General features: G+C 47.4%; 1 protein-coding gene across 1 annotated transcript in view; it reads right to left on the bottom strand.

Moving 5' to 3' along the window:
* The window catches only part of LOC104132770 (sodium channel protein type 8 subunit alpha), a 47,922-nt gene that overhangs the window by 5,311 nt on the left and 16,028 nt on the right, over window positions 1-26,583 (bottom strand). Inside the window, 17 exon segments of the mRNA XM_035901510.1 lie at window positions 802-855; window positions 1,617-1,901; window positions 9,330-9,503; window positions 11,030-11,184; window positions 11,877-11,994; window positions 12,361-12,831; window positions 13,990-14,346; window positions 15,288-15,461; window positions 15,883-16,121; window positions 18,056-18,191; window positions 20,360-20,499; window positions 20,502-20,709; window positions 21,093-21,380; window positions 22,008-22,214; window positions 22,885-23,026; window positions 23,703-23,766; window positions 24,487-24,708. Of these exon segments, the coding sequence (XP_035757403.1) occupies window positions 802-855; window positions 1,617-1,901; window positions 9,330-9,503; window positions 11,030-11,184; window positions 11,877-11,994; window positions 12,361-12,831; window positions 13,990-14,346; window positions 15,288-15,461; window positions 15,883-16,121; window positions 18,056-18,191; window positions 20,360-20,499; window positions 20,502-20,709; window positions 21,093-21,380; window positions 22,008-22,214; window positions 22,885-23,026; window positions 23,703-23,766; window positions 24,487-24,708 (3,434 nt within the window).

Consider the following 26,583-nt stretch of genomic DNA (forward strand, 5'->3'; position numbering starts at 1 on the left):
CCGGAGGGGGTGGCCAAGCCTGGAAGGGGCTGCCCAGGGAAGGGGTCGAGTCCCCCTGGGGGCAGACGAGGTGCTTAGGGCCAGGGTTTAGTGGTGGGATGGCAGGGTTAGGGGAACTGTTGGACTCGATGATCTTAAAGGGCTTTCCCAACCTAAACGATTCTATGATTCTATGATCATTCGTTCTTTTGAAGCGGGACGTGTTAAGACTCATCAAAAAGAGAAGAACATTTTTCTCGCTGTCCTGACATAGTCACACTGCTTGTTTCCAGCCCTGCATTCAGTGTGGCACAAGAAAATCCATTTAAAAATCTTTTTGTCTAAAACCAAGAGAAGGAAAAAAAATATTAGAAAGGAAAAGGGAAGTAATGGCATTTGCATGATTCCAACAGGCAAGAACAAGGAAAGTGCCTGCAGAGCAAGCTCCAACCCGGACTTAATTTCAAAACTGGATTCAAACCAGCACTTGGGCTCCCATGCAAAGTTCGTGGAGGGCCTTCTGGCTAACTCCTCCCCATAATTTATTCTGATGATGAAACCTATAACTTCGTTGTATTCCTTTCCTCACTGTCTTTCTGCTCCAGCAGGAGTTCCCCTGCCCCTAAAGCAACCAGAAGAACCCTGCCCTTTGTGGGATTTTCTTGAGCATCTTTTAATTTATCACGCTAACAGAGCAAATGAAACAACCACAGCATCACATACGTAATACAAGCATCGTTCTATAATTTTTACTCTTGATTTTACCAAAGCAAAATAGCAGAGTGAAATATTGGGAGGTGAGTTTGTAGTTGTGCACTTTACCTTTCTGGAATCTACTGCTGCGTACATGATGTCCATCCAGCCCTTGAAAGTAGCCTAGCAAAGAAAACACGTGTTCCCTTAGGCAGAATTCACCCAAAGTAAAAGGACAAGTCTGATTTGTGCCAGCTACGTCAAGGATCCGAGGGCTGGAGCCCCTCTGCTGCGGGGCCGGGCTGGGAGAGTTGGGGGTGTTCAGCCTGGGGAAGAGGGGGCTGCGGGGGGACCTGAGTGCGGCCGCTCAGGGCTTCAAGGGGGCCCCCAGGGAAGACGGGGACAATCTTTTGAGCAGGGCCGGCTGGGACAGGACACGGGGGGATGGTTTGAAACTGAGCCAGGGGAGGTTTAGGCTGGATCTAAGGAAGAAATTCTTTAGCGGGAGGGTGGTGAAACCCTGGCAGGGGTTGCCCAGAGAGGGGGTGGAGGCCCCATCCCTGGGAACATCCCAGGCCAGGTTGGACGGGGCTTTGGGCAAGCTGATCTGGCTGGGGACGGCCTTGCTAATGGTAGGAGCGGTGGGCTGGGTGACCTTTGAAGGTCCCGTCCAACCCAAACTATTCTATGATAAATTAATCTAAACAGGTTTAGTGCTGTCTCATGGAAGGTTTGGTAGACTCTTTGAAGAGTAGAGTTGGGGTGGCCACTTGCTGTGCTGGGAGACCCATACTAGGCGAAAGGATGGAAGATATAACAGCAATTTTATGCCAGACCTAAAGCCCAGTGGCATTAACGGGGTGCTGTATCTCACGGCGAGAGGGAAGCAGACAAAAGCAGCTTGTATTCACCGCTACTAGGGGGAGGGTGAAAGCAGAACTTACAACTTGTAGAAGAGCCAGATATCCTGCCCCAACGTTGTCAAAGTTAATTTTCACATTCTTCCATCGAATCTCAGTGGAGTTGGGTGGCATCAGGGCCTCGCAGTCTGTCTTGTTGTTAACAACTTCTATTTCAAAGCGCTCCTCAGCTGTTTCATTAAAGCAGTAATGATATTTCCCGGCAAACAGGTTAACCCCCATAATGCTGAAAATCAGCCAGAAGATAAGGCAGACCAACAACACATTCATAATGGAAGGGATAGCGCCAACCAAGGCGTTGACAACCACCTGTGTTGGAAGGGGTGGGAAAAAGTTTCAGTATAAAACACAAGGCAGGAAACAGCAAGCATCAATACAGCTGTTTTTGGGGGGGGAATAGGGGGTAAGGCCACTGACAGATCGGTGGCGGTTACTCCACGCAGAAGTCGGCAGTGAACTTATTCCAAGCGGTAAAAAAATTCTGCTGAAAAGCCACCTACTGAAGCTCTGTTTTTTAAAACAAAACAGGCCAGGTTGTTAGATTTACTGGGCTTGATTTTGGATCGTTACTTCTTTTTAATTATTTTCAATCATTTTAGTTGCCGAAAGGGAGAGGGGGGGGCGTTACTGAGCGAGGCTCAGACTCTCTGCTTCGTAACAAACCGGCTCCTAGCTAAAATTTTCTCAGAGCCAAGTCTGAGGACACTTTTGCTCCCGGATTGGATGGGTCTTAGCAGCCAGTGGCCCCTACGGCCATTCCCCACTTTCAAACAAGGCTGTTATCACTTCAAAGCCTGCCTCCTGCTCCCACCGGCGTCGCCAGCAAACTGCGGGGCGCTGACTCCGGTGGGGACAGGACCAAGCCCGGCATTGCTCTGGTAAGACTAAGCAGTGAGTCGCTGTGAACATCGAGATCATATTTGTGACTAAGCAAGGCCAATCAATGTTGTCTCAGGCAGACAGCTGAGCATGCAGCTATGCAGGCTCAAGAAGACAGAAAAGCCATGTTCCTTCCTCCAAACCGCAGCAAACCCGGCGGGAAGCGATAAGGGGTTTTGGCAGAGCTCGTATCTTCCACCATCTCCTAATTTTAGCCTCTCGGAGTTTGGGAGCACCATGTCCCTAAGCACCCCTGGCCAACACATGACAAAATGTAAGCTACCCGGCTTTTAATAGAGTTAGGTCAGCGGGATATTAAATCTTTTATTATGCTCTCCTAATTTGGGCTCCTTTAATAGATGAACAGAATCTAAACTGTTTTTACCCCTTTGCCTTAGTTTTGAAAGAACACTCAATTACACGGCGATTCGGGAGTCCTCGAGCGGTAGCACCCGAGCCACAACCGCTCCTGGCCACCACCAAAGTGTCCCCTCTCCTCCTCCGACGTCCGTCTGCTGGACGCAGCCACCACACACATGTACGCTCCGCAGCAAGCGTCTGTCCTCCCTCCTAGTAAGCACGAAGGGAAATGGGAGACGACAGCGATCCAGACAGTGAGCGGCGTGGCGATGGCTGCTCAATGACGTCATGAAGGCGCCGCTGTACACCCAGTGAGGTGTAAAGAGCCAGGCCCTGTAGAGGATGCCTTTGCCTTCATCCCAATAGGACGCTCTGCTGCTGAAGGTTGGACTCGATGATCTTAAAGGTCTTTTCCAACCAAAGTGATTCTATGAACACCAACGATTTAAGGGTACCGATAACCCTGCTTTATCCCAGTTCATCACGGGAAGCGAAAACCAGCGCCGCACCCTCCTGAAATACGGTGCGTTCAATTTATACAGCCTTCCGAAACGATGCGAGAGAAGGAACATGGCTTTTGTGTGCAGACTGACAAAAACACATGCACGTCTCATAGCATTACTGTCAAACTCCCTGAATAACTGAAGAGCAGAGCAAGCTCTCGAGAATGCAGATTACTACGGAGTAGAGAAAAGCAAAGAACTACATTTTATGGTTTCCTTTGCAAAGGCATGTCAAATCTCTAGTCTCTGGCTCAGAAGAATTGTTCTCGTCATATGGGGCAGCAACACTCGTCCTTACGGCAAAACACAGGAAAAATAACGGGGTTTCGGTAACTAACAGGGCTGCGGTCGTAACTCTCTATCGGTTTTGCTGTGGTTGAAAATCCCCCACTTGAAGCACGAGAATTTCCTGACTGCACATTAAGACATCACAGCTTCTCTCCCGCACGCCTTAAAAGCAGCTTTTAATATCTACAGGGTTAGCGCTAGGTCTTCTCCCTTCTGCCACGCTTTCAGGTGGGACCTGATCCCAGCCCAGCAAAAAGCTCTGGCTTTGTGTCGATGGACGAGTTTTCATCCTTTGGGCCTGCGTTATAGAATGAAGTTCAGAATTAAGCTAACTGACACAAAGAAATAATAGCAGCATCACCTAGTGGGGAAGAAACAGCCCTCTTGGGCTTTCTTAGGGCATCATTTCTATCGCTTCCTATGGAACTGGGGGGGTTCCTGACCAGCTTGTTGCCTCTCTCGCGCTGTATTTTGTGCTCAGTTCCACTACAGCGAATTCAAAAGCGATCAGAAGGATCCAGGTGGAATTGCTCCAGTCAGAGCCTGAAGGAGAACTGCGACTGCTCTTCCCTTCCTTTTTTTTCTTTTATTTTTTTATTAAATAGATAATTTTATCTCTTGTGATGTGCCTGACTGTGAGCTAACTGGGATTTAGCACAACAGACCTACGTCGTTGTTCTAAGAGCAAGTGGGAAACCCGTTAATACACCCTACTTAACAGGAACACACAAATTTTTTTGCTTGTTCTCCTAAGACTATTTCAATCCCAAAGGGAAGAAAAGCACCAAAACAGGGAATAGGAGTGGCCAAGTACCGAGCCCCTGGGCTGATTTCAACCCCCCCGACGGTGGTGCTGTCTAACAATTTGCTTGTTAAGTTCAATGCTTTGCTTGTGCTTCGTTGCTAGTTCCACAGTGACAGGACAGGGGACCGTAAAGCATGGTAAAAGGGAGGGAGTGGAAAGGAAAAGCTTCACTATCAGACAAGGCTTCCAGTCGCCACCAGACTGGACCGAGAACAACAAGGTGCAACAAGAGGAATTAAACCAAAGCCTTTTTTGCAAACAGCTGAGCTCCCCCGCCAGTCCCTTCCTGAAGGCCTGAGCGATCCCAGAAAGGAAGCAGCCTTTTTCCCCCTTGCAGGCAGATTGCATTTTTAAAAACCCCTCGGATAGAGTCTTTCAATCCAATTCCACCAGCGGCCAACACCTAGAGGGGCTGGAGACACTTGAGCTGGTTCAAATTCTGCTTCTTTGCACCTGGTGATTCTCCCTAGATAAAAAAAGTTACAGCTGAGAAGCCCCCTCGGATGCTAGAGGTAAAAGCCAGGCTAAATGAGAACAGCCAAGTGTTAACATCGTCTACAAATGGCATGTGGGTTGGGCCAGTAATTAATGTAATGAGGCAGCTTAATGCATCTCCCTTTCTTAAGAGGGGAGGGTGCAGCGGTGGGCAGGGTGAGGGGACATCCACGGTAGAGGTGATCGAGTCAGCAGCTGCATCATGATTCTGTTTGGAATTTTCTTTCCACCAGTTTTGATCAGTTCTAGCATGCTTAAAAAAAACCGCTCCACAGGCATGCAGAAGGATCAGCTGCTAATGGCATCTTACCCTCATCCCCTCAAATCGGGACAACGCTCTTAAAGGCCTCAAAGCTCTTAGTGTCCTAAGGGACTTTATGGCACCTAGTTCCGAGTAGCCCAGGGCATTAGCTATAAGGCTGACTAAAGAGACCTACACAGAAAATAGAAAAAAAGAAAAAAAAGAAAAAAAAAAAAAAAGAGAAAAAAAAAAAAAGAAAAAGAAGAAAAAAAGAAAAAAAAGGTTCCAGACTGTTAGAATGAATCCCCTAGCGCTGATTGCCCAGCCCAGGCTGCCAGCCTGGGCGGCCCCCAATATAAATACCGAAGACATGACACCAGCTGCCTACTTCACTTGACTGAAACGACCTGGAAGGAAATAATGCGGTTGAGAAAGGCGTAAGAAAAGAACATAGGGGAGAGATAAGTGAGAGAGAGGCAGAGACACACAGACGGAGAAGGGGTCTGTCGGAAGGAAGAGCCCAAACGATGACAAAAACCTTACCCTCGCCCTTTACTGTCTGCAGGATCCCAGCGGCTCCCATTAAACTGAAGCCAGACAAATTTTAAAGGTACCTATGAGAAAGAATACAGATAAATACACACACTGCACAAACTGCCCTCAACTTGTACAGCAAAGCACCGTGCTCACGCTGAGTGGTGGTGCTTCGTCCGGGGCAACGGCCTTCAGGGGTGGGACGGGTGCCTGAGCTTGCTTCTGCCAAAACAATTCTGAAAAACGTGACCACTGAGCCCAACGCACGGTGCCGAGGCAGCCGAGTCCAACTCCTACTGCCCGAAAACCCACGGACGGGTGTGGTTTTTTTTCTGCCTGTAGGATGGGGGAAGGTGAGGATGGGTAAATCCCTCTTACAGATGGACAGACCGAGGTGCGCAGCGACTGCGCGGTTGCTCGGGCTCATACACCGACACTCGGACACACCTGGGACAGGTTTCTTAGATCCATTTTTCAACACCGTAACCACAAAGACAACCCATTTGCTTTAGCAGCTTGGAATCGGGTTTAGGCTCTACACTTGCGAATTATCGAATATCCTTAAACCAACAACCAGTACCGAGAGCAGCTCAGGGGCCCGCAGGATTAAGCCCTGTATTACCCAAAGCCTGAAAGCGTGGGGCCGTCTACTTTTTGACCCGGGACGTGCACTTAGGGCAGCAGTCCATTTCCCACGCGAGCCAACGGAAAACCCTTGAAGATTAGATCAGACATGACTTGGCCATATGTAAAGAGCATCGACAGACCCCATTTCATCGGCATCCCACTACTTTTGGCCGGTTTCACATTACAGACACAGATAAGAACAGACATGTCAACCTTTTTTTTAAGGAAAAAAAAAAAAAAGACATCAATGTACAGTAACGAAGAATAGAAAAACGTGAGTCCTCCTCCTATAAGAGGTGGGGGTTTTGGCTTAATTCTCAGAATAGGACGCTTCCTATTTATCACTCTTTTGAAAAAGGGGAGATAGTATGGTAATAATATGAAATTAATTTTTATTCTACACATATTCCTGGGAAAATTTCAAGACCAGATTTCAAATGCGGGAAAACGTGGAGATTTCATCTTATTGTACTGTTTGTGCACATGCTTCACGCTTCTCCTGTCCTCATATCTGCCCCAAAATAAGTGGCCGCAACATATGGCAACATGGCTCTTTGGGGGTTTTTCCCATGTGGTTTTCTGATTTCAAAATCAAAACTGATTAAAAACATGCCAGGGGTGTCCCAAAGGTTTACACCAAAGCCTTTGTGGTCGGCCTACTCAGGACAGGACCGAACCCGCAGCAACACCGGGACGTTGAAGTCCTGGTCCCAAATTTCAAAACAGGGATGGGATTTGGAGGTATGGGCTGTAAGGTCCCTATATAGTGTTTTACCCCGTAAATATGACACAGGGTACGGGTTTCACTGAATCCTCACTTTTAGAGCTTCTTCCCCTTGGGATAACGCCTCGCTCCCGAGGAGGAAACTAAGACAACGGCAGTGAAATGTCTAAAGGCTGATTTAGCTTTCATGGGGTCTTTCTCAGTGTTATTCTCTCGGGACACTCCGACAGAAGACACAGCAGGCACCGATGTCAGACAAAAGGAATTCCAGATTGACTGAAAAGCAGAAGCCTTCATTATTACCCAGAAAAAGACTTTGTCTTCACAAATACACCCAGCAAGCTTTGGGAATCAGAGGAGGAGAGTTATTTGACAATGCTATCAAACCTGAAAAATAACATTCAAGAGCGTTGTTATGATGCAAAGGCTTATTCGCTATTAGTTACGGCTGCCACCCTGGCTTCACTCGAACCCCGTTTACGTCACATTAGAAAATTGGAAAAAAAAATTAAAAATAACGCGATTTAACAAGGTACAGGACATAACGCATAGCTGAGATTCTGTCGAGTAATATTTTGGCAGCTGGAATTCACATTTCGGATTTTTTGCAGGCAAAAATGCGCAACTCTCCTGCCTATGACACCAGGTGACGAGAGAAATTTCTCCTAAAGCACCGTGAATTCAGGTGCCTGGTACACGTGCCCTTGTTCGCTCCCTGACTGGGAAGATCCTCGCCTTTACTCCGCCAGCAGGCAGATACTTGGGAAGCAAAGGGAACCCGTAACGCATCCATCAAACTGTACTTGGCTTCTTCCCAACAGCTGGAATTCAGCTGACAACACGAAGCATACGGACGGCGAATGCTATTTTGGTGCTCAGCTGCTGGTCGTCTTTTTAATATTGCGGACCCGCTCTCCTCAAGAGCCGAGAGCGTCTCCCGGTAGTCCCCACGTTAGCACTCGTCCTTCATCGCAGGGCAGCGAAAGGGACACCGGGTTGCTTGCGGAGAAGAGGAGTGACTACTTCAAGACGTGTGTTAAAAGGAAAGGTGTGAAGAGGAGCAGAGAGGGCTCGTTTAAAAAAATAAATAAATAAATAAATAAATAAATATTTCAAAATTCAGTTTTCCACAGGAAACGTAGACATCTTGAGTCACTCCTGCCCCTGGATTCCAAGCATAGCTCCTCCACCTACTCAGAAATATTTGCAGAGTGATAATGTCACTGAGCAGCAACTTGGCGTCGCTGAACTGATTCAAAATGCTCCAAATGAGAAGCTTGGAAAAATTTTTAATTTTTTTTTTTTTTGGCTTGCTCTTGGGGCATTCACTAAGGACACTGATTCCCAATGGGATGTGATGAAATGCTTTAAAAGAATCCAAGCACCTGAGTTTCTAAAGTTCCTTTTTTTTTACGGTTCTTTGGACTTCAAGTCCTACTGAATTCCATCATTTTCTGCCACTTTTGACAGCATAAAGTCCATTTCTTTTAAACACTCTTCCTGCGCTTCAGAGTCATATTTATTGCTAAGGCTTCTCTCTATTGTCTTTCTTCTTTCAGTTCTCAGATTTTTTCTCCCTACCAAGATGTTCTGTGGGGGAATTCCAGGGTGATCATGTGCTGATCTGTCCAGACCGACCATTTCCCTTGTCCATGCTACGGTTCTTATCCGCGAGCTTTGTTGTTTGCTATGGTCCTGCTTTCCCTCTCCTGGCCGTTCCATCTTTTGCACAGGATGATGCTGAACTTCATTGTGCATAATAAGCTTTCAAAGTACCCAGATTTTCACAAACACATGCGCCCGGCGTTGGGAACAACAGACCTCGTTCGGTGGTCGGGTGGGAAGATTTTGCCTGCCTCGTCATCCCCCCGTCATTAATAACGCAAAAAACCGATTACGGAGAGCGGGCGTCACCAAGGAATGCCACGTCTGCACAAGTTCTCCCACTGTTAACACCTTCCAGTAGCTCAACACGCAGGAAGGCCTCTTAGAACCGAGTATTTTCAGCGGAGCAAAAGAGCCAAGGGCTGGAAACCCCTCCTTTGTCTCTGCAGGCTCATTAGGACCTGCAGGGCAGAAATTCCACAGCTGCAAAGGCAACGCTGGCACTACCCAAAGGGCCGGAGGGTTTTACCCTTAGTTTGGAAACTTACAGATACCCGGGATCGAATCCTCATTAAACACAATTCAGTTAGAACACTTCTCAGGAGGAAACATTACCCCAGCATTTCTCTACCGAACATTTTTTTCCAACCAGAAATAAGGAGGAGAGGATACATACAGCCACAATGAGGAAATCCAGCCAGCACCAGGCGTTGGTGAAGAACTTGACGAATCCGTAAGCGCACCATTTCAGCAACATCTCCAGGATGAAAATGTAAGTGAAGACCTTGTCCGCGTACTCCAGGATGGTCCGGATGGTTTTTCTCTGTTCTATGTAAATATCCTCAAAAGCCTGGGGAATAACCAGGTACTCGTGTCATTATGTTGGATTTATTCCATAGTTCAATGCCGTTACCCAGAAGCTTATTCAAATGATACCGAGACGAGCAGTGGAACTGCGTTTCTTACACAGTGCGCCGCATCTGCTCTAGTAGTTGCAACACCACAAAGCCAAACAATCAAACAAAAAAAACCCAAAAAAAGGGAAAGTTCTGAATAAACAAGACAAGAACCTCTCTGCCTTTTAGGGATCCCAGGTGGCCAAGAAGGCCAATGGCATCCTGGCCTGTATCAGGAATAGTGTGGCCAGCAGGAGTAGGGAAGTGATCGTGCCCCTGTACTCGGTGCTGGTGAGGCCGCACCTCAAATACTGTGTTCAGTTTTGGGCCCCTCACTACAAGAAAGATGTTGCGTTGCTGGAACATGTCCAGAGGAGAGCAACCAAGCTGGGGAGGGGTCTGGGACACAAGTCATATGAGGAGCGGCTGAGGGAACTGGGGGTGTTTAGTCTGGAGAAGAGGAGGCTGAGGGGAGACCTGATCGCCCTCTACAACTGCCTGATGGAGGCTGGAGGGAGGGGGGGGTCGGCCTCTGCTCCCTGGGAACAGATGATAGGACGAGGGGGAATGGTTTGTAGCTGCGCCAGGGCAGGTTTAGGCTAGACATTAGGAAAAACTTCTTCACCGAAAGGGTTGTCAGGCTCTGGAATGGGCTGCCCAGGGAGGGGGTAGAGTCCTCCTCCCTGGAGGGATTTAAAAGAAGGATGGATGAGGTGCTGAGGGCCAGGGTTTAGTGCTGGGATGGCAGGGTTAGGTTAAAGGTTGGACTCGATGATCTCAAAGATCTTTTCCAACCAAAGTGATTCTATGATTCTATGATCTGAGTACGAGCCTTTTTATGGAAACTTTCAGCAACGGGTATCACTACAGCAACACACACGGGCAGGTTTTCTCTGCAGCTCAGCACACCCAAAAGGACCGAGTTTGTCGGCAATCAGGCTGTTAATTCCTACGAAAGCTGCGCACGTAAAGAAAACCGGGCTACTGGCTGTGGGATACAAATTGTTGTGGACTTGTGTCCTCAAACTGGCGAGCAATGCGAGCTTGAAGCCGTTGGTTGGACAACCCTATCTACCAAACGCTCAGTGGGCTGTGTGAAAACAAACAGACACGGTGATTATTTGTGCCCGTGTAACACCACAAGGTCTGCAGGGAAAGTGAAGAAAGGCAAATATGAGCCCAGTAATGTGAAAATGAGATGAAGATACAGGTGGACTTTGTGAAAAATCTTCACGTTTCCAGTCAAGCTATGATCAGAACCCGGATTTGCGAGCTTTCGGTCTTCACTCTTAACTTAAACTAAACCAAAATCATTAAGAAAGGCTTTTGTGCAGCACTTACCACAACACAGCCGTGTCGTTTTCCAAGCAAGAATCCTCACAGCTTGCTTTTCCACCACGTTTCCTACCTACAGCTTTCCCAACTAAACATCCCCTAGCTTAACGCAACCGAGCTACGCGGATTGCTGTATTTTACTCACCAGAGCGCCACTGCTCAGCAGGATCATAAAGATGATGAAAGTCTCAAACCAGTTATGTTCCACAATCAGAAAACAAGTCTTCCTCAAGGTCCACCAAGACTTGCCCAGCCCTTCCTCAATATTGACCTGACAACATTTACAGCGCTGCATACAACCTGGAATGGGGAGAGCGCACAAAGGAGCGTGAGCCCAGATTTTGTTGGGTAACAGATGAGATAACGTACGAACATCAAACTGTTATTGTCTAGAAGCAGTTTTGGTGCCAGCAATATTAAACACGCTGCATTTCCATTAAAACTCTTGCCTTCTTGAGGGTTTTATGATTACTTTTGCCACTTCTGTATCTGGGCAGCTGAATTAACATCAGTTCGTGAACAGATTAAGCTCGTTCTATTTGGTGAGGTATCCAGGCACTTGACAGAAGAGGAATGGAAAACTTGCTGATAAAATAACCTTGAACCATTTAAAGTATCTATCTTTGCCATGGGAATACCTGTAATGGATCAGTTACCGAAAAGACATTGAGGCCAGCGACAGAAAGGAAAAAAACTCGACCAGAAGCCAGATTCTTCTGCTTCTAAGTACTCAAGGCATCAGTTGTACAGATGATCAACTCGCCCTACCTATAGGTCATCCAGACCCCTGCAATGACAACTACATCTCCAAGGCCTCCACCTTGCAAACGCTTCTAAACTAATTCACCTGTGGTGCAGGGTCCAAGCAAGGTCTCAAAATAAGCTGACAGCCAGCCCTGATCCAGACCAAGACCTAACTTTAAGGTAAGCTTACAGTAGACAGGTCCCTGAAACAGCTCGGAGGCTTCTTTCTACGCTCGTAGTCAGCTTACCTTCTGTGAAGCACGCATCTGGGTCCAGGTACTCCTCTGGTGCCTCCACAGGGACTTCTTCCACTTCAGGCTTTATATCAATGGTGCTACCTTCAGAGGAGCTGGTATCATCAAGTTTCTTGAACACAAAAATAAAACCCAATCCAATCTATAATCAGTTCCCTACAATACCAATTTTCATGCTGACTCAGCAATTTGTTCACCAGATTTACTGTAACAGGAGTTGTTTCCTCACTTCACCTCATTAAGATCCCAACCCAGCTTACAGCTCATGTTAACAAGACAGGATTAAGTATTTATATTATATATAAGGATTTACGGCTCTCCGTAGAGCAACTAGCACACAAAACTTTTGTCTTGAGTGCAAAGACGTCGTAACATAAAAGTTTTGTGCTGGAACGATCTAGTTCTCCCTCCCAAAATGCTTCCAGGCACTCACACGAGGGTCAAAGGACTAGAATGATGTTTTAGCATTTCATCCTACCTCTTTGCTGCCATCGGGATCTGTATCACTGCTGAAATCTTCTGTGTTGAGATTTTCAAAATCTGATTCACCTACAGCAATAGGTACCCGGACAGTGAGGTTGGGGTTGTTGATGAAGGACATGTGATCTTCGTCTATTATGTACTTCTCCACGCTGCTCCCAATTCCACTCGTCGTGCCGTTGCCATTCTTCTGATAATCAATGTCTCTGTTGATATCGGCCCCTGTATGGTTAGCGATGCAGTTCACCTTCTTGTCATACAATTCATCCAAGGGTTTGACCTCATCTGCCTCTCTCTGCTTGAAATGAGCCTGCATGAACTCACGCACTTTTGCCTTGGTCCAGGCAATGCCCTTCTTGATGCGAATAACAGAAATCTGCAGGTTGTTCATCTCCCCGTCATCATCTGTGGCTGCTAAGTTGTCCGCGCTGAAGGAGCTCAGTAGCAAGGCCAAGAAGAGGTTCAGCACCTGAAGGAGAAGAGGTCACGCTTGGCAGAGCTGACGCCCAAGGGCTGTATTTCCAAAGCTGAATAGGAGTGTTCAGCCACCCGAGTCCTGCTGATGCTAACAGGGGTGCGGAGCTACGTCTCCTAACACCGCGCTGAGACCACCAGCTCTGGTGCCCCGCAGACCTATTTAGGACTCAAGGAACAAGATGCTGACCCTGCAACGTGTTCCATGAACGGGGGAGCCCTGTGCAACGCAACTCCGCTGCTGTCAGTGGGGTTTGGTGCAGGTAGAAGGGTCCCCGAGTCCCTGACATAGAGCCCCTTGCAGGATCCAGACTGCGGGTGTTAGAGAGAGGGATTTAAGCAGCAGCCATCCAAGGGACTGAAATTCAGGGTTACTGGTTTAGTCCCATCTCTGGCTCAAAGGGAATGGGCCGAATCGAGGCATTTTGAGCGATCGCTCCCAGCTCTGTTTCCTTGCCCACATCTAACGTTAGTCCCCAAGACTTATTTTGTCAAAATCCCTTGGGGCGAGCCAAGCCGTCTCAGAGAGAGCTCCCAACACCACTTTTAAGATAAGCAACTGTTTACACTACTTCATTCTGGCTTACATTTTCCTCTATAGACTTTTCTTCGGAAAACTGAAGACCAGAAGGAAGCATCATGATCCAGTCTAACCTCCCACACAACAGGCCGTGCAATTTCACCAGCCGACTCTTGCACACAACTATACCTCATGATTGAGCTAGTGGGCAGATTTTAGAAGAAACTTCCAACCTGATTTTAACACTTCAGGACCTTCCCCTGCGTACCAAATTACTTCCTCTCCTGGCATTTGAAAAGCCAGATTTTTTGCTTCTTTTAAGCTTCTTCTACCTCCTCAGGCAAGGCGTGGGTCTGTCCCCTTTGACTGAGGGTTTTGTGCCTCCAGCTTTTATTGCAAAGTGCTTGGATGCTTTATTCAGTGGGCAACTGTTTACGGCCCTAAATCCAGCCAAGCACATCCTTAATATCGTGCTACCAAAGCCAACAGGACTGTTCATATGTCAAAGGCCACAAGGGACCCCAACAGAGCCGGAGCAGACTCACAAATCATTACTCCCTAGTCCTGTGGTCTCCCCATATTCTACCCCACCCAGAGGCAACCAATAAAGACCATCAGTAACCATTTACTGACCACTAAATTTCCGATGACCATGACCATCATGAAGACAATCAAGCACATGGCCTGTCCTGCTACTTCCATACAATCCCACATGGTCTCAATCCATTCCCCACACAACACACGGAAGACAATAAGGAAGGAGTGGAAGAAATCGTGCATGTGCCAGCGGGGTAGCTCACACTCCGGATTGATCTTGCAGACACACTCCTTGTAGCTTTTGCCGAAGAGCTGCATGCCCACCACAGCAAAGATGAACACGATGATGGCTAGCACCAAGGTCAAGTTCCCCAAAGCACCCACTGAGTTACCGATGATTTTTATCAGCATGTTCAGAGTGGGCCAGGACTTGGCCAGTTTGAAGACTCTCAACTACAAAAAAAAAAAAAAACCAAAACACAAACCAGAAAAACTTAATTTCATCTTAAACAAAGAGGAAAACCAGGTAGAACTTTCTAAACATCAACCATCTTGTATCTGACATAAATATAAACCCATGCTTCTGCTGCTGAAGTCAGTGGGAGTAGGGAACGCTTAATGTCTCTTTGAATTTGGCCTCCTGTATTTTGTACTTAGTTATCCCCCACATGGTGATCTCTCTTTACAAAGGAAAAGTAATGGAGCTTCTATCCTGCTTTGCAAATTTTGCAGCATTAAGGAAGCCAAGAGACTTATTGAAATGTGCGTGTCACAAAAATTCACTTTTTTTTTCCCTGAATGCTTCTCATCTTCCTCGGGAAAGAAGGACTTTTCCTGACATACCCAGAACACACTATCAAAGTTTAATTTCCAGAGAATTTCATTTCCAGACAGACTTTCTGAAGCTGGATATAAGCAGGAACTTCTCAGCACTGTGCCCCTTGGAAAATCCAACCTCAGCTGTGGTCCTCTGCGCGCAAAAATCCAACCTTGAGGTTTTCGTAATTTAATTTTCAAAAGCGTAACCACTGACAGCGCAAGTTAAAGCACCCGATGCTGTAGGTATTCAGCACTTTTATTATACTGTAACATACCACCTACCAAATCTGACCCCACGGAAGAGGCACATTCTGACATGCTCCATCTCCATCCATATTAAGCACTGTACACCAAGATACCTCCCAAGTCATCCCTCACTGCCTACACGCAAGGAGCTGTTGCTCCAATCTCATCAACAGCAGTTGGGAAGTAAGAAGAGGCCACAGAAACGACACCGTTCCACCTCTGTCCTTCCCAAAACCAAAAAAAAAAGTGCGTTTTGCCTTCACTTATGTAAAAAGCTTTCTAGTAGCTCCAAGACAGTAACATTCAAAAGGAAATGGAATATGGAATACCAATCGGAAAGATCGCAGCACAGAAAGTCCTTCCACATCTGCTAGACTCAGTTCCATTAAACTGAGGGAGACAATAAATCCATCAAAGATGTTCCAGCCCTCTTGAAAATAATAGTAGGGATCCATGGCAATGAGCTTCAGGAACATTTCCGCTGTGAAAATTCCAGTGAAAACCTGGAGTGGTAAGGAGAGAGACAAAGAACAGGCAAAGTGTCGCGTTTGTTCTTTCCCCGATCTTCAGGCTAAATATCAAAGAGGGCGAGCTGTCACGCCAATTCAAACACGCAGCCTGTCCAACGCCACGTGCTTCTCTGCAATGGTCTTTGCTGCCCCGATGCCGCGTAAGCATCACTGACCCACTCAGGCATACCAGGGATTAGCAGATGGATTTTTAAGCAGTAACAAATTCTGACCAGGCATGTGCACCCTTAGCAAACATCTCTGAGCGGCCACAGACTGCAGCGAGGGCAAGCTCACGCCGCTCAGCGTCCTCTAGAGTCTGGAATAACAGTTCTTTCGGCCTAAGTCCACCTTAACAAGCCATGTATCCCAGTAGGAGCGGATCCGTAAGGAATATTTACCAATACCATCTTACCAGATTGCCTACGGAGAGCACATGTTCAAACTCCGGGGTCATGGGATGGTGCTCCATTGCCATGAACAAAGTGTTCAGCACAATACAGATGGTGATGGCCAAGTCAACAAAAGGATCCATGACAATTAAGTTCACGATCTCCTTCAGCTTGATCCAGTACGGGTGGCATTCCCAGATCAAGAACGTGTTGGCAAATTTGTACCAGCAAGGGGGACACTTCCTCTGGGACTCTTCCAGCTCTACAGTTACAAAATAAAACAGCAACAGAGTTCAGTCTTCACCTCTAAGGCTCCTGGATCGCTCTGATGCTCAGCACAGCTAAAATACCGCCCCATTTTGCCTGTCCTGAACCTCACTTACGTCTCCCTGCTTGCACAACAACTCAATATTCTTGGACCGAAGACGTGTTTTGCCGTATGTACATACAACACTCAGAACAAAGGAACTCCAGGATGCTCGGCAGTAGCCGAAGACAAAGAGTTTCTAAGCCACGAACCTTATGACAGTGGCCAATCGTGCAGATGGCCACGACAGAAGAGTCAAGTCTTTTGTACTGAGCTTCACCAACTTCTCCTTTGCACCCACGCCAAGAGCTGCATCACATCTGCACGGGGTTCCCGGGAAGCGTGGTTCTAAACCTGTGCAACCGCCCCGCGTGGATCTTACAACTCGATCCAAATGATGTCAAATGGAGGGATACATTTGACTCGGAACCGATCAAGGTAAATTGGTTTAAAGCGAAGTTACAGATTCTAAACTGTCTGTGGTGCCAGTTTTTAAATAACTTAAATGAATTCTGTGCTGAACGCAGCCACGGTCTAAAAGAGGAAACGCATGACATAATGCTGCGAAGGATTTTAAACAGGAATAACCTGATTAAGACAAACCACGGCCATTTACAGGAAGCAAACACGATGCTGCGCCCGTCCTTTTAAACTGGCTTGTTTCAAGGGCTTAGGGGAAAAAAAAGGAAAAATCGGGAGTTCCCCCGCTCTGTTCTTGGACTCGCAATGGTCCTCTTCAGGCTGTGCAGCTGTTCGTGCTGAAGTTTTGGGTTTTATGGGTAGGTAAAGGACCACTGCGCTCTCGTTCTCATTGGTTCTCCGGTTGCTTAGTATTTAGTTGCCTTGGAATTTCTAAAGTTAAAAAAGAGGACCGTAGCACTGTAGCCTGTAGGCGTTTGCGCAGGAGGGAAGCAGCAGCAGAGCCTTGCTCTGTTTCTAAGTATATTTGGTTTTCATACAATTTTATTGCAGGAGACAGCAGGAGACAGCAGAAATTTGAGATCATCCACCTCATATGGCTGCTGTTCATAAATTCTTGCTGGCTCCTGCATAACGTATTTGGAAATCTCATCTCCGTGTGCTGTCCATTTCAGAATTTCCGTCATGCACAAGTCCCTTTCCCTTTTGGCAGCTGCCGCATCTCAGCTCTTAGTGTAGCTCCAATCTTTTTCTCCCGCGGACCGTAAGCAAAGGAGGGTCTCTCCATCCTTGGGAGATGGCAGCAGACAGAACACCCGTATCAGACATTGTCTTACTCCGTCACCTCCACGCTGCATATCCGTTACTGTAGAAGTACAACTCTTCGTTGTCTTTGCCTCTGTATCTATCTAATTCAGACGCAAACCCAAGTAAAATAAAGTCTAACAAATACTTCTGTATCAATAATGACTCAAAAGAAGCAGGTTTAGGCCAAACCAATGCATGAGCATGTGCTACTCGAATAGCTAAATTCTGTATATCTGAAGGGCATGCATGTCCTCTGTCAGGTACCCAAGGCTCAAAACTGATCTCTGCTGCACAGCACTTGCCCGAACAGACGGGGCCTGAGCTGTACCTCCCACCCTCCGCCCCTCGCCCAGCTCCCTTACAGACCAGCTATGGCTCTAATCCCCTAAGCCACTACGAAGCCACCTCGTCATTACCATTCGGCATCCTCTTGGGACAAATGGAGCGGACGCGTGTGCCCGTACCCGCATTTTGTGACCGGCCGTGCAGAGGGACAGTCATCAGGGCTCCAACACAGGGAACCCAGGGCAGATGTGGTGTGAGGAACTGTCCTACAACTGCCAGGTGGATGGGTCCTCTGTCTTCCTACAACGCACCACGAGAGGGCAATCGATACGTACATCCCGGAAAAACCCAAAGGCACACCTTCCAGCCATACCTACCCTCAACAAGCGTATTTGTCAACCCCGTCATTACGCTGTTGGTTCGATCCTTTCTTCCATAGGATGCGTTCACCTGATCCATCGAGACCAAGAGAGACCCACCAGGTTTCTTTCTAATTTCGATTTCAGTGGTACCCTGCAAAATTCATATGCTGATTAATAGAAACTCTTAACCTTCCCAGTATTTTACATGCTATCAGCCTAGAAATATGGCACATATGCCCAAGAAAGAAACCCATCCTTGTTCCTGCCCATCCTTCCCGCTTCCCTGTATTATCTAAGTGGCCAAACCAAAACTCAAGCCCTCATTTCTGCTAGCACCAGCGCTTCGCAGCCTTAGACAAATGAAGGACTGCATTTTGAAGAACATTTCTAATGAAGACTGCTTCTAATGAAGACAACGGAGTTTATACTCTGTACTACTGCCAAACAGCACAGACAGGCAGCGACTCTTTTAACCGGTCCCCTTTACAACGCAGCCGGTCAGAGCATGAACGCCACCCCAGCCTCACATGAGCCACCCAAATGAATACGGTTCAGGAACCGAGCACTTGGCAGCATCAACATTTATTTCAAAATCTGCATCTGAAAATTTGGATAAAAGAAGCTCGGCCACATCACTGTCTGAGAACTAAGAGAACTAATGGGGATTTCTCCCACTTTAGCCCACTACGAAGCTGATTTTCCAACACAACACGAAACCATGTCTCGATTTCACCCTTGGGAAGGATCGCCTTGCTCCCCTCAGGTCAAAGAGCTTCTGCTGCCAAAGGCACCTCACAGTTTCCCTCCTAGGGTTGCTCTGGAAATCACAGAATGGCAAGGGTTGGAAGGGACCTCAGGAGACCATCTACTCCAACCCTCCTGCTAAAGCAGGTTCACCATGTTACACAGGACAGCGTCCAGGCGGGGGTTGAATATCTCCAGAGAAGGAGACTCCACAGCCCCCCGGGGCAGCCTGGGCCGGGGCTCGGGCACCCTCCAAGTCAACAAGTTTTTCCTCATATTCAACTGAAACCTCTTCTGCTTCAGTTTGTACCCATTGCCCCTTGTCCTGGCGCTGGGCACCACTGGGAAGAGTCTGGCTCTGTCCTCGTGACCTCCACCCTTGAGATATTTGTAGGTGGTGATGAGGTCCCCTCTCAGTCTCCTCTGCTTACACACAGACAACCTCGTGTACTAACAGGTAACGGGGTTTTTTTTTCCCCTCATTACAGGAATTTGCCGCTGTCCGCTTGTGAACCAAGGTCTCTGCACGGCCCGTGCAGCTCTCCCACCGTGACAGTGAATTGCTTGCTGCATGGCGAACTCTCTACGTGCAGAGTTAGCAAGACAACTGCTAAGGAGCACTTTTCTTTTACGCATGCGTCATGCAATTACTGTTCCTACCACATCCATGCTGTGTTAGAAGGAGAATTAAATACTGAAGCAAAACGTTGCATTAACATGCTAACTAGGGAAGAAAAAAACCAGGTGGCAACTGATGCTTAACGTAACTAATTAAAGGCAAACAGGTTGCAAGAATTGAAAAAACTAAAAAAAAAAATAAAAAAATAGCTTGGAATGTATAGGCACGGTAACCAGGCTTCTCTCAGAAATGATTGATTTGGGTATCTCTCAAATGATGTTGTTTCCATCTCGTCCAGATTCTTTTACGCCCTGCTAATATTCTATTTTTTGAGCTTTGTTTCTCTCTTGCATTCTGAAATGTTGATCCACTAAAGAGGTCACTCAATACCAATTCAATCATCTGGTTACAAAGTCACAGTCAAGGAAAATTCAAAAATTAAAAAAAATTATCATTAAAAACCCTTAAATGCTTTTTTTACTAACAGCTTCCCCCGCAAAGCTTAGCGAGGACTGTTTGCATTTCCCGGGAAATCCCCAATTATTTTATCTTATTGCGGAGAACATTTGCAACAAACTTGGGTTGGTTTCCCCATTCCTGTGCTTTAAACAGCTCCCTGTGAATTGTCCTGACATACCCCAAGGGTTCCCACTATTACTAGTCCTTTAGTTAAGGACTCAATTCCAAGCCTTTTTTTTCCCAGGAAGCCAGGGGGAAGAGGAGGAGGGTCATTGAGTTTGAGAAGGAAAGGAAGGGGAGGTTAAAGCACAGGGTGTTTAATCCAGTACAGACTTCATCGCCTGCGGTCAGACAGACGGGCTCTCATTCCGCCAGGGTGCCTGGTTGATTCGGAGGGCGGCATACAGGAGAGGAGAAGAGGGCAGACCGCCATGCCTACGCTATCTACTCATTGACTTCCTTACGCTGTCGCCGGTAGCTGCCTTATCTATTTTCACCTCAGGCAGAAGGCGTCCCCCAGGCATGCTGGAAGGTGGGCCACCGATGAGGGACACCACGCCGTTACAATCCACCGTGCTGTTCCTCTTCACGTTTCGGCGGAGGTTGGGGAAAATCCGCGAGGACCGGCTGAAGTCCTGTAGCCGCTGTAGCTGCTCCTTCGATCGCGACCACGGATGGGGATGAAGAGGGAGTCTCTCCGGCCTTCGCTTTCCTCCACTGTGCTGTGCTCGTCATCGGCAAACTCGTTCTCTGAACCTGGGTCACGAAATCGCCCCTTGTAGCTGAAGATGCTGCTCTTGCTATTGTGTCGGGAGAGAAAAGGGGAGCCTGGGATACTGAGGAGAGACTGGGAGGGAGAAAAGAAAGAAGGACAACAGCGTGAATAGCGTGGAAACAAAGCACCGCAGTGCCGTCAAGTGCTGCTAAAGTGGTTTCACTCCCTCTCCAGGTCTACACAAACCATCAGCACTTGGTTGTCGGCTGTATTTTAAGAGTTGTTCATTCTTGGCTGGCTGAGCTACATCTGCTTAGATTCACTACTCTCCAGAATGATTTATGCCAGGGTAAGTTCACAGCAAGGGCTCTAAACTTGGACCATAAGTGTCCTCCTGATCCGCTGCAAGTTTAAGACGGTGGGCAGATTCCTTTGACATCCTAATCAGGATCTAAACTAGAATATTACCCTGACTACAAGCAAGCACAAACATTAGTGAAGGAAATGAAAACTACCTGGTTCATGATGGAAAATTTCCTTCCTAGCCTGTTATCTGGCAGCCTGAACGCTTTCCTCCTCATGCCATCCTCAGATTCAGACTTGAACACCTTTTCATTGTCACACTTCTCCTCTCCTTCTGACAGTTCCTTGTCCTTTCGTTTTTTCCTCCTGTTTCGACGCTCCTTGGCGCTCTTGGAACTGAGCTTGGAAATCTCTGAAGAGCTCCGAGACATCCTCCCCCCACCATCATCTTCCACAGCATCTTCAGAGACCGTCCCTGCCGAAGTGACCATAGCAGCAGCCTGAGGGTGTAGGCAAGAGAAGGGAGAAATAAATCAGATCTTACCATGACTAGATGACCTCTAGGGGTCCCTTCCAACCCAAAACATTCTATGATTCTATGATTCTATGATTAACACTCCATTTTCTGCTTTAAGAAAGAGCGTGGCTTAAGGCATGCAAGTACAAGTGTTCGGGGCGGGATTGAGATGCTTATTCTTTCTCTTGGAAGAGGCTCGCAGCCTGTAAAAATGTTTATAGTCTACTTTTGCAGGTCGTAAAATCTCTCTCGGTCCCTCAGCTTTATTTACAAGCATTTAATAAAGGACCGACAAAGATGTACTCGTCTGTCTTGCAAAGATATTCCCACACTTAACTAGGAACTCTGGGAACATTTAAAATTTCCTTACTAGAAGGGAGTTTTCCAGTACAAAATAAACACAGCAAGCTTGCACAGAATTCAGGAAAAAAACAGCAGCAGGGAAGAGAGAGCGCGCAACGTCAACCCAGTCAACAGAGGACATGATGCCAGGGCAAGCCAGCCACGGCCCTGCTGCATTTTTTGATTACACATCACTGCTCTGTAATAACAGGCAAATAAATCTTAAAATATGTAAATGCACCCAAAACCATACAACCAAAACACTCACCTGTGCTTCTTCCTGCTGCTTTTTCAGTTGTTCTAACATGGCCTTAAATTCTGCCTCCTTCTGCTCCGCCTCCTCCAGCGTGGCCTGGTTCTGCTCTTCATAAGCCATAGCCACCACAGCCAAAATTAGATTAACCAGATAGAATGAGCCCACAAAGATCACCAGGACAAAGAAGATCATGTAGGTTTTTCCTGCTGCTCGTAAGGTCTGGAAGGGGAAAAGAACGGAAGAGACAAGGAAAGGGGAAAGCGATTTCAGCGTGATATCCGATACGCGAAGCGATCCCAAGTTTCTTGACCTGAACGCTTCTAAGAAAAATAGACGGGTGCTGAATATTTAACATCTCAGCACTTCCACTGCAAAGCACTAAGACACTGCACATTCGTCAGCCATCCCCACAAAAGGTGACATCCCTCTTCTCCTCTTAAGGGAACATCCAACGGACGCAAACGGAAAACGCTTCAGAAGCACGGTGTGAAACTCAATGCTTAGGCTCCCTTAAGACAAAACAAAAGAGAAGAAAAGCCATTTCAGCAAGGTCCCCACACCGTCCTCAGGTTACAGGGAAGCCCTCTGCCCTCCAAAAGCGCCCGAGCACCTTCTGTGAGCAGAGCTGAATTGCTCCCAGGCTCTTCCAGAATGAATTCCCAGTTCAGCTGTATGCACGCTGAGGACCTACGATCCCTTCTGGACTTAAAAGTACAACACCCGCTTAGAGGCAATGTCCCCTTCCTCCTCAACACATCTCATCGTGCAGCTTCACTTGGAGTTACTCTTTCAGACAGGAGGAATAAAAATAAAGCTTGTCACGTTTCCCTTTCCTGTATCATCCCCAAATTCTCATCTTGTCTGACACGGAAGCAAAGTGTTTACTTACTAATTGATACAAGTTTTCCCAAAAGTCCTGAGTCATAAGGCGAAATAAAGCCAGGAAAGCCCAGCTGAAAGTGTCGAAGCTCGTGTAACCGTAGTTGGGGTTCCGTCCTGCTTTCATGCACGTGTAACCCTCCGGGCATTGCCTGTGAAGAAGACAACAGCCATTTCAGGGCACCAAGGCAGTAAAAGGGGTCGAGCAAGTTGACAACATGCCCATCACCCCTGCTTACGCAGGGTCTCACAACTCCCGTAACGAACGGCACGCATTTTGCTTTCAGCGTTGAGTAAGGATAGCAGACAAGGAGGCTGACAGGACGTCAGGAAAGCCCCGTTATCTTTGTCCTATGGAAAGAAGATGCAGCAACGTGAGGCTTTTAACCCAACGTGAGGCTTTTAACCCAACGTGAGGCTTTTAACCCAGCGTGAGCCAAAAGGGCCAGCTTTTGCCACGAGCGTCCTTAGAGCTGAAGGACCGGGTGAAGAACCAACTGGGGGCAACAGCACATGGGAAGTTGCCGTTTCTGAACCTCCATCCCCTGTTTCTCTGATGATTGGATTCCGAGGGAAATAATGGCACTAGTAATCATCGTTAGATGAACATGCCTCCTGAGACGGCAGGAGAAACGTCAGCTCACATAGCAGTCAGACAGATAGCAGCAATGGATTAATAATTAGATTAAGCAACATGAAACCTTTTACATGTGAAATAACACCAGAACCAGCAAAGGAAGCAACAGGAAATATTCCAAAGGTTTTGCCATCATTAACCTCCATCAGTGGTAATTAGAGTCTCCACTTTTAATAAAGCTCAACACTCACCCTGCGTCTGAGCTGTTACCACAGAGCAAAGGATCAGGGGCGCCAGGAATTATGTAAAAATTTGCTGAAGAAGATGAAAAAGAAAAGATTACAGGCACAGGCATACGGAGTTGGAGGATTTAAAACACTATAGCACTATAAAAACCTTCACTTAAGAGCCTTCTAGATCCCCTACCGATAAATTTATCAGCAAACCAACTCAGCTTTACGTAACATCAGCCCCACTAATGGGGCCTGGGTTTAAACACCTTTCTGGAAGCCAGTATAGCGTTTTGAATACGGATTCAAAACCGGCTGACTGCCCAGCAGAGGAGTTCAGAGTGAGAAGGGAAGAAGAAATCAAGTTACAAAAACTCAGAGGCTGGTTCCTCGATCATCCGCAGCATCATTTACAGCTCGGAAATCCCGCCGGCGCGGAAGGACGCTGCAAGGCAGAAATAGGTACCGACACACCTTCACGCGCGTTATTCTCTGAAGAACTCGGCAAAACTAAGTGAAGGACCAGGGATTTAAACGGGCAGAGTTACCTCCCATTTACCACATTGAAAGACTTTCTCATTGGAAACAAACCAGAAAAAAAATATGCATTTTTGACAAAATAGGGAGCACGGCCAAGACCTCCTAAAGGATGAACCCAACTAGAAACACCTTAAAAAGGCCAGGTTTCGAAAAACTGAAAAATATCTGAGCAAGGGGTTTTTACTGCGCAAAGCGGGACCCACCGCATTCCAAGCCACGCCAGAAATCCCACGGTTTTAGGGAGTATCGCTGCAGAAATACCTACACATATTGTTGGTGTATTCCTCCCAGTCAAAGCCCCTGGAGCCGTTATCCAGGAAAGTCTCGTTCACATTAATTGGCCATATCACGCACTTGTTCCTTAAATTGCCCATAAACAGCTGCAACCCGATCAGAGCAAAGACACTGAGGCAAAACACTGTCAAGATCATTACATCCGACAGCTTCTTCACAGACTGAATTAGGGCACCCACAATGGTCTTCAAGCCTGCAGGGAAGAAAACAAGACTAGAAATCACTGCTGTAGAATGAAAATACATTGAAAATTCAAATACACACAGCACCTTACAGCCGCTGTACGGCGGCAGAAGATGGTTGCTATAAAACAGCCGGGTTCCTGGGAACCGCCCGTCGTATTCAGGTTTTTCCGTGTGGTACAGTAAAGGTGATGAATGAACCGAGCTCACCGGTTCCAGCGGCGAACCAGCCCGTCGTTCGACCAAAACGAAATACCAGCGTTCATCCCTGGGAACACCTGAGCCTGGCAGCAGAGGATGCAAAGCCTACTCGGGAGCCATTGCCATGAAGGCAGGGCTTGTCTAAACAGAGACGTTAAATTAAGACACGCTGCTACAAACCTCTCCGTGGACACCTTTAGTTGTGTTTAAGCCTGGCTTATTGGCACAAACTATAACTTACAAAGATCCAATACCTTTTGAACTCTCTACATCTTAAGTTTCTACTGCTCAACTAAACTGTTCTTTTTAGTAGGGCCAGCTGCGTTAGGACAAGGGGAAATGGTTTTAAACTAGAACAGGGTAGGTTCAGGCTAGAGGTATGGAAGAAATTTTTTACAATGAGGGTGGTAAAACACTGGAACAGGTTGCCCAGAGAGGTAGTGGAGGCCCCATCCCTGGAAACATTCAAGGCCAGGTTGGATGGGGCTCTGAGCAACCTGATCTAGTTAGCAGTGTCCCTGCTCACTGCAGGGGGGTTGGACTAGATGACCACTAGTGGTCCCTTCCAACCCTAAACATTCTATGATTCTATGTTCTCCTCTCCTTGCGGGAGCTGGATCTTTCATGTAGATCCCGGGTTTTGTTACGGGGAGGGCAGGATTTCATCCAGAATTCTGGCTCTTCAGGTTTTACCAAGGCCATCAGGATCATTAACGGGCAAGGCTCAATAATAAAAGTAAGCTCGGGCATAAGCCAGGCATCCTGCTGCTTTTCCAAACCAGTCTGGTCTGTAGGAGGAACCATCGATGACCCAGAGGAAGAAGGCAGCACTGATGCTTTCAGGAGACAGACCTGAACAAGCAAGAATTTGGGAGGCAGGAACAATACAGCATTAGGGCCCCTTAAGGAGCCTTTCTGATATGAAGTAGGATGATCTTGCATTTATAAATGAGTAGTTTAGGAGGCTGAAGGAGTGGGGGGGGATCACAGATCCAGCTGAATTCAGGGCCAGTCAGGTCCAAGTCTCTGGCTGAAGGCACGCAAGCATCCTGTAATAAACCTTTGACAAGAAACCCCTCTATACCAACAGCGGTTTGATGCATATCAAGAACATACAGATTCAAAAATACATAAATAATAAGAATTCTTATGGAGGAATAATTTTTTTTAAATGTCTTTTACTTCAGTCTTCAAAACTTTGAAGCAACACCGAAGGCCTACTCCAAGACAAAGCGGTTTTGGGCTGTTCGGGCAGACCATAACCATTACAACGCCCGTTTGCATGCTCCTCTCCCCTGCTCACATACGCACATGCAGCCATCGCGCTTCTGCTTTGTGTGTTGCTCTCTCGTAGGCGTGTAAGGAGAAGGAGGTTTTGAACCAAGATGATGAACTGGCAGCAAGAGCGTTCCCAGTCCGGGCACAGGGCAAATCCAACTCCAACAACTTTCAGCTCAAGCAATCGCCTTCGTGTATGCGGATCCAGGTTACCCCGGGTCCTATTTTAAAGCTGGCCATGAGCTGGCAGTGTGCGCGGGTGGCCCAGAAGCCAACCCTACCCTGGGCTGCATCGGGAGAAGTGTGGCCAGCGTCGAGGGAGGGGATTCTGCCCCTCTGCTCTGCTCTGGGGAGACCTCACCTGGAGCCCTGCGTCCAGCTCGGGAGCCCTCAGCACAAGGAGGACA

The sequence above is a fragment of the Egretta garzetta genome, unplaced genomic scaffold (genome assembly GCF_000687185.1).
Source record: "Egretta garzetta isolate BGI_Z169 unplaced genomic scaffold, ASM68718v1 scaffold309, whole genome shotgun sequence".
Lineage (NCBI taxonomy): Eukaryota > Metazoa > Chordata > Aves > Pelecaniformes > Ardeidae > Egretta > Egretta garzetta.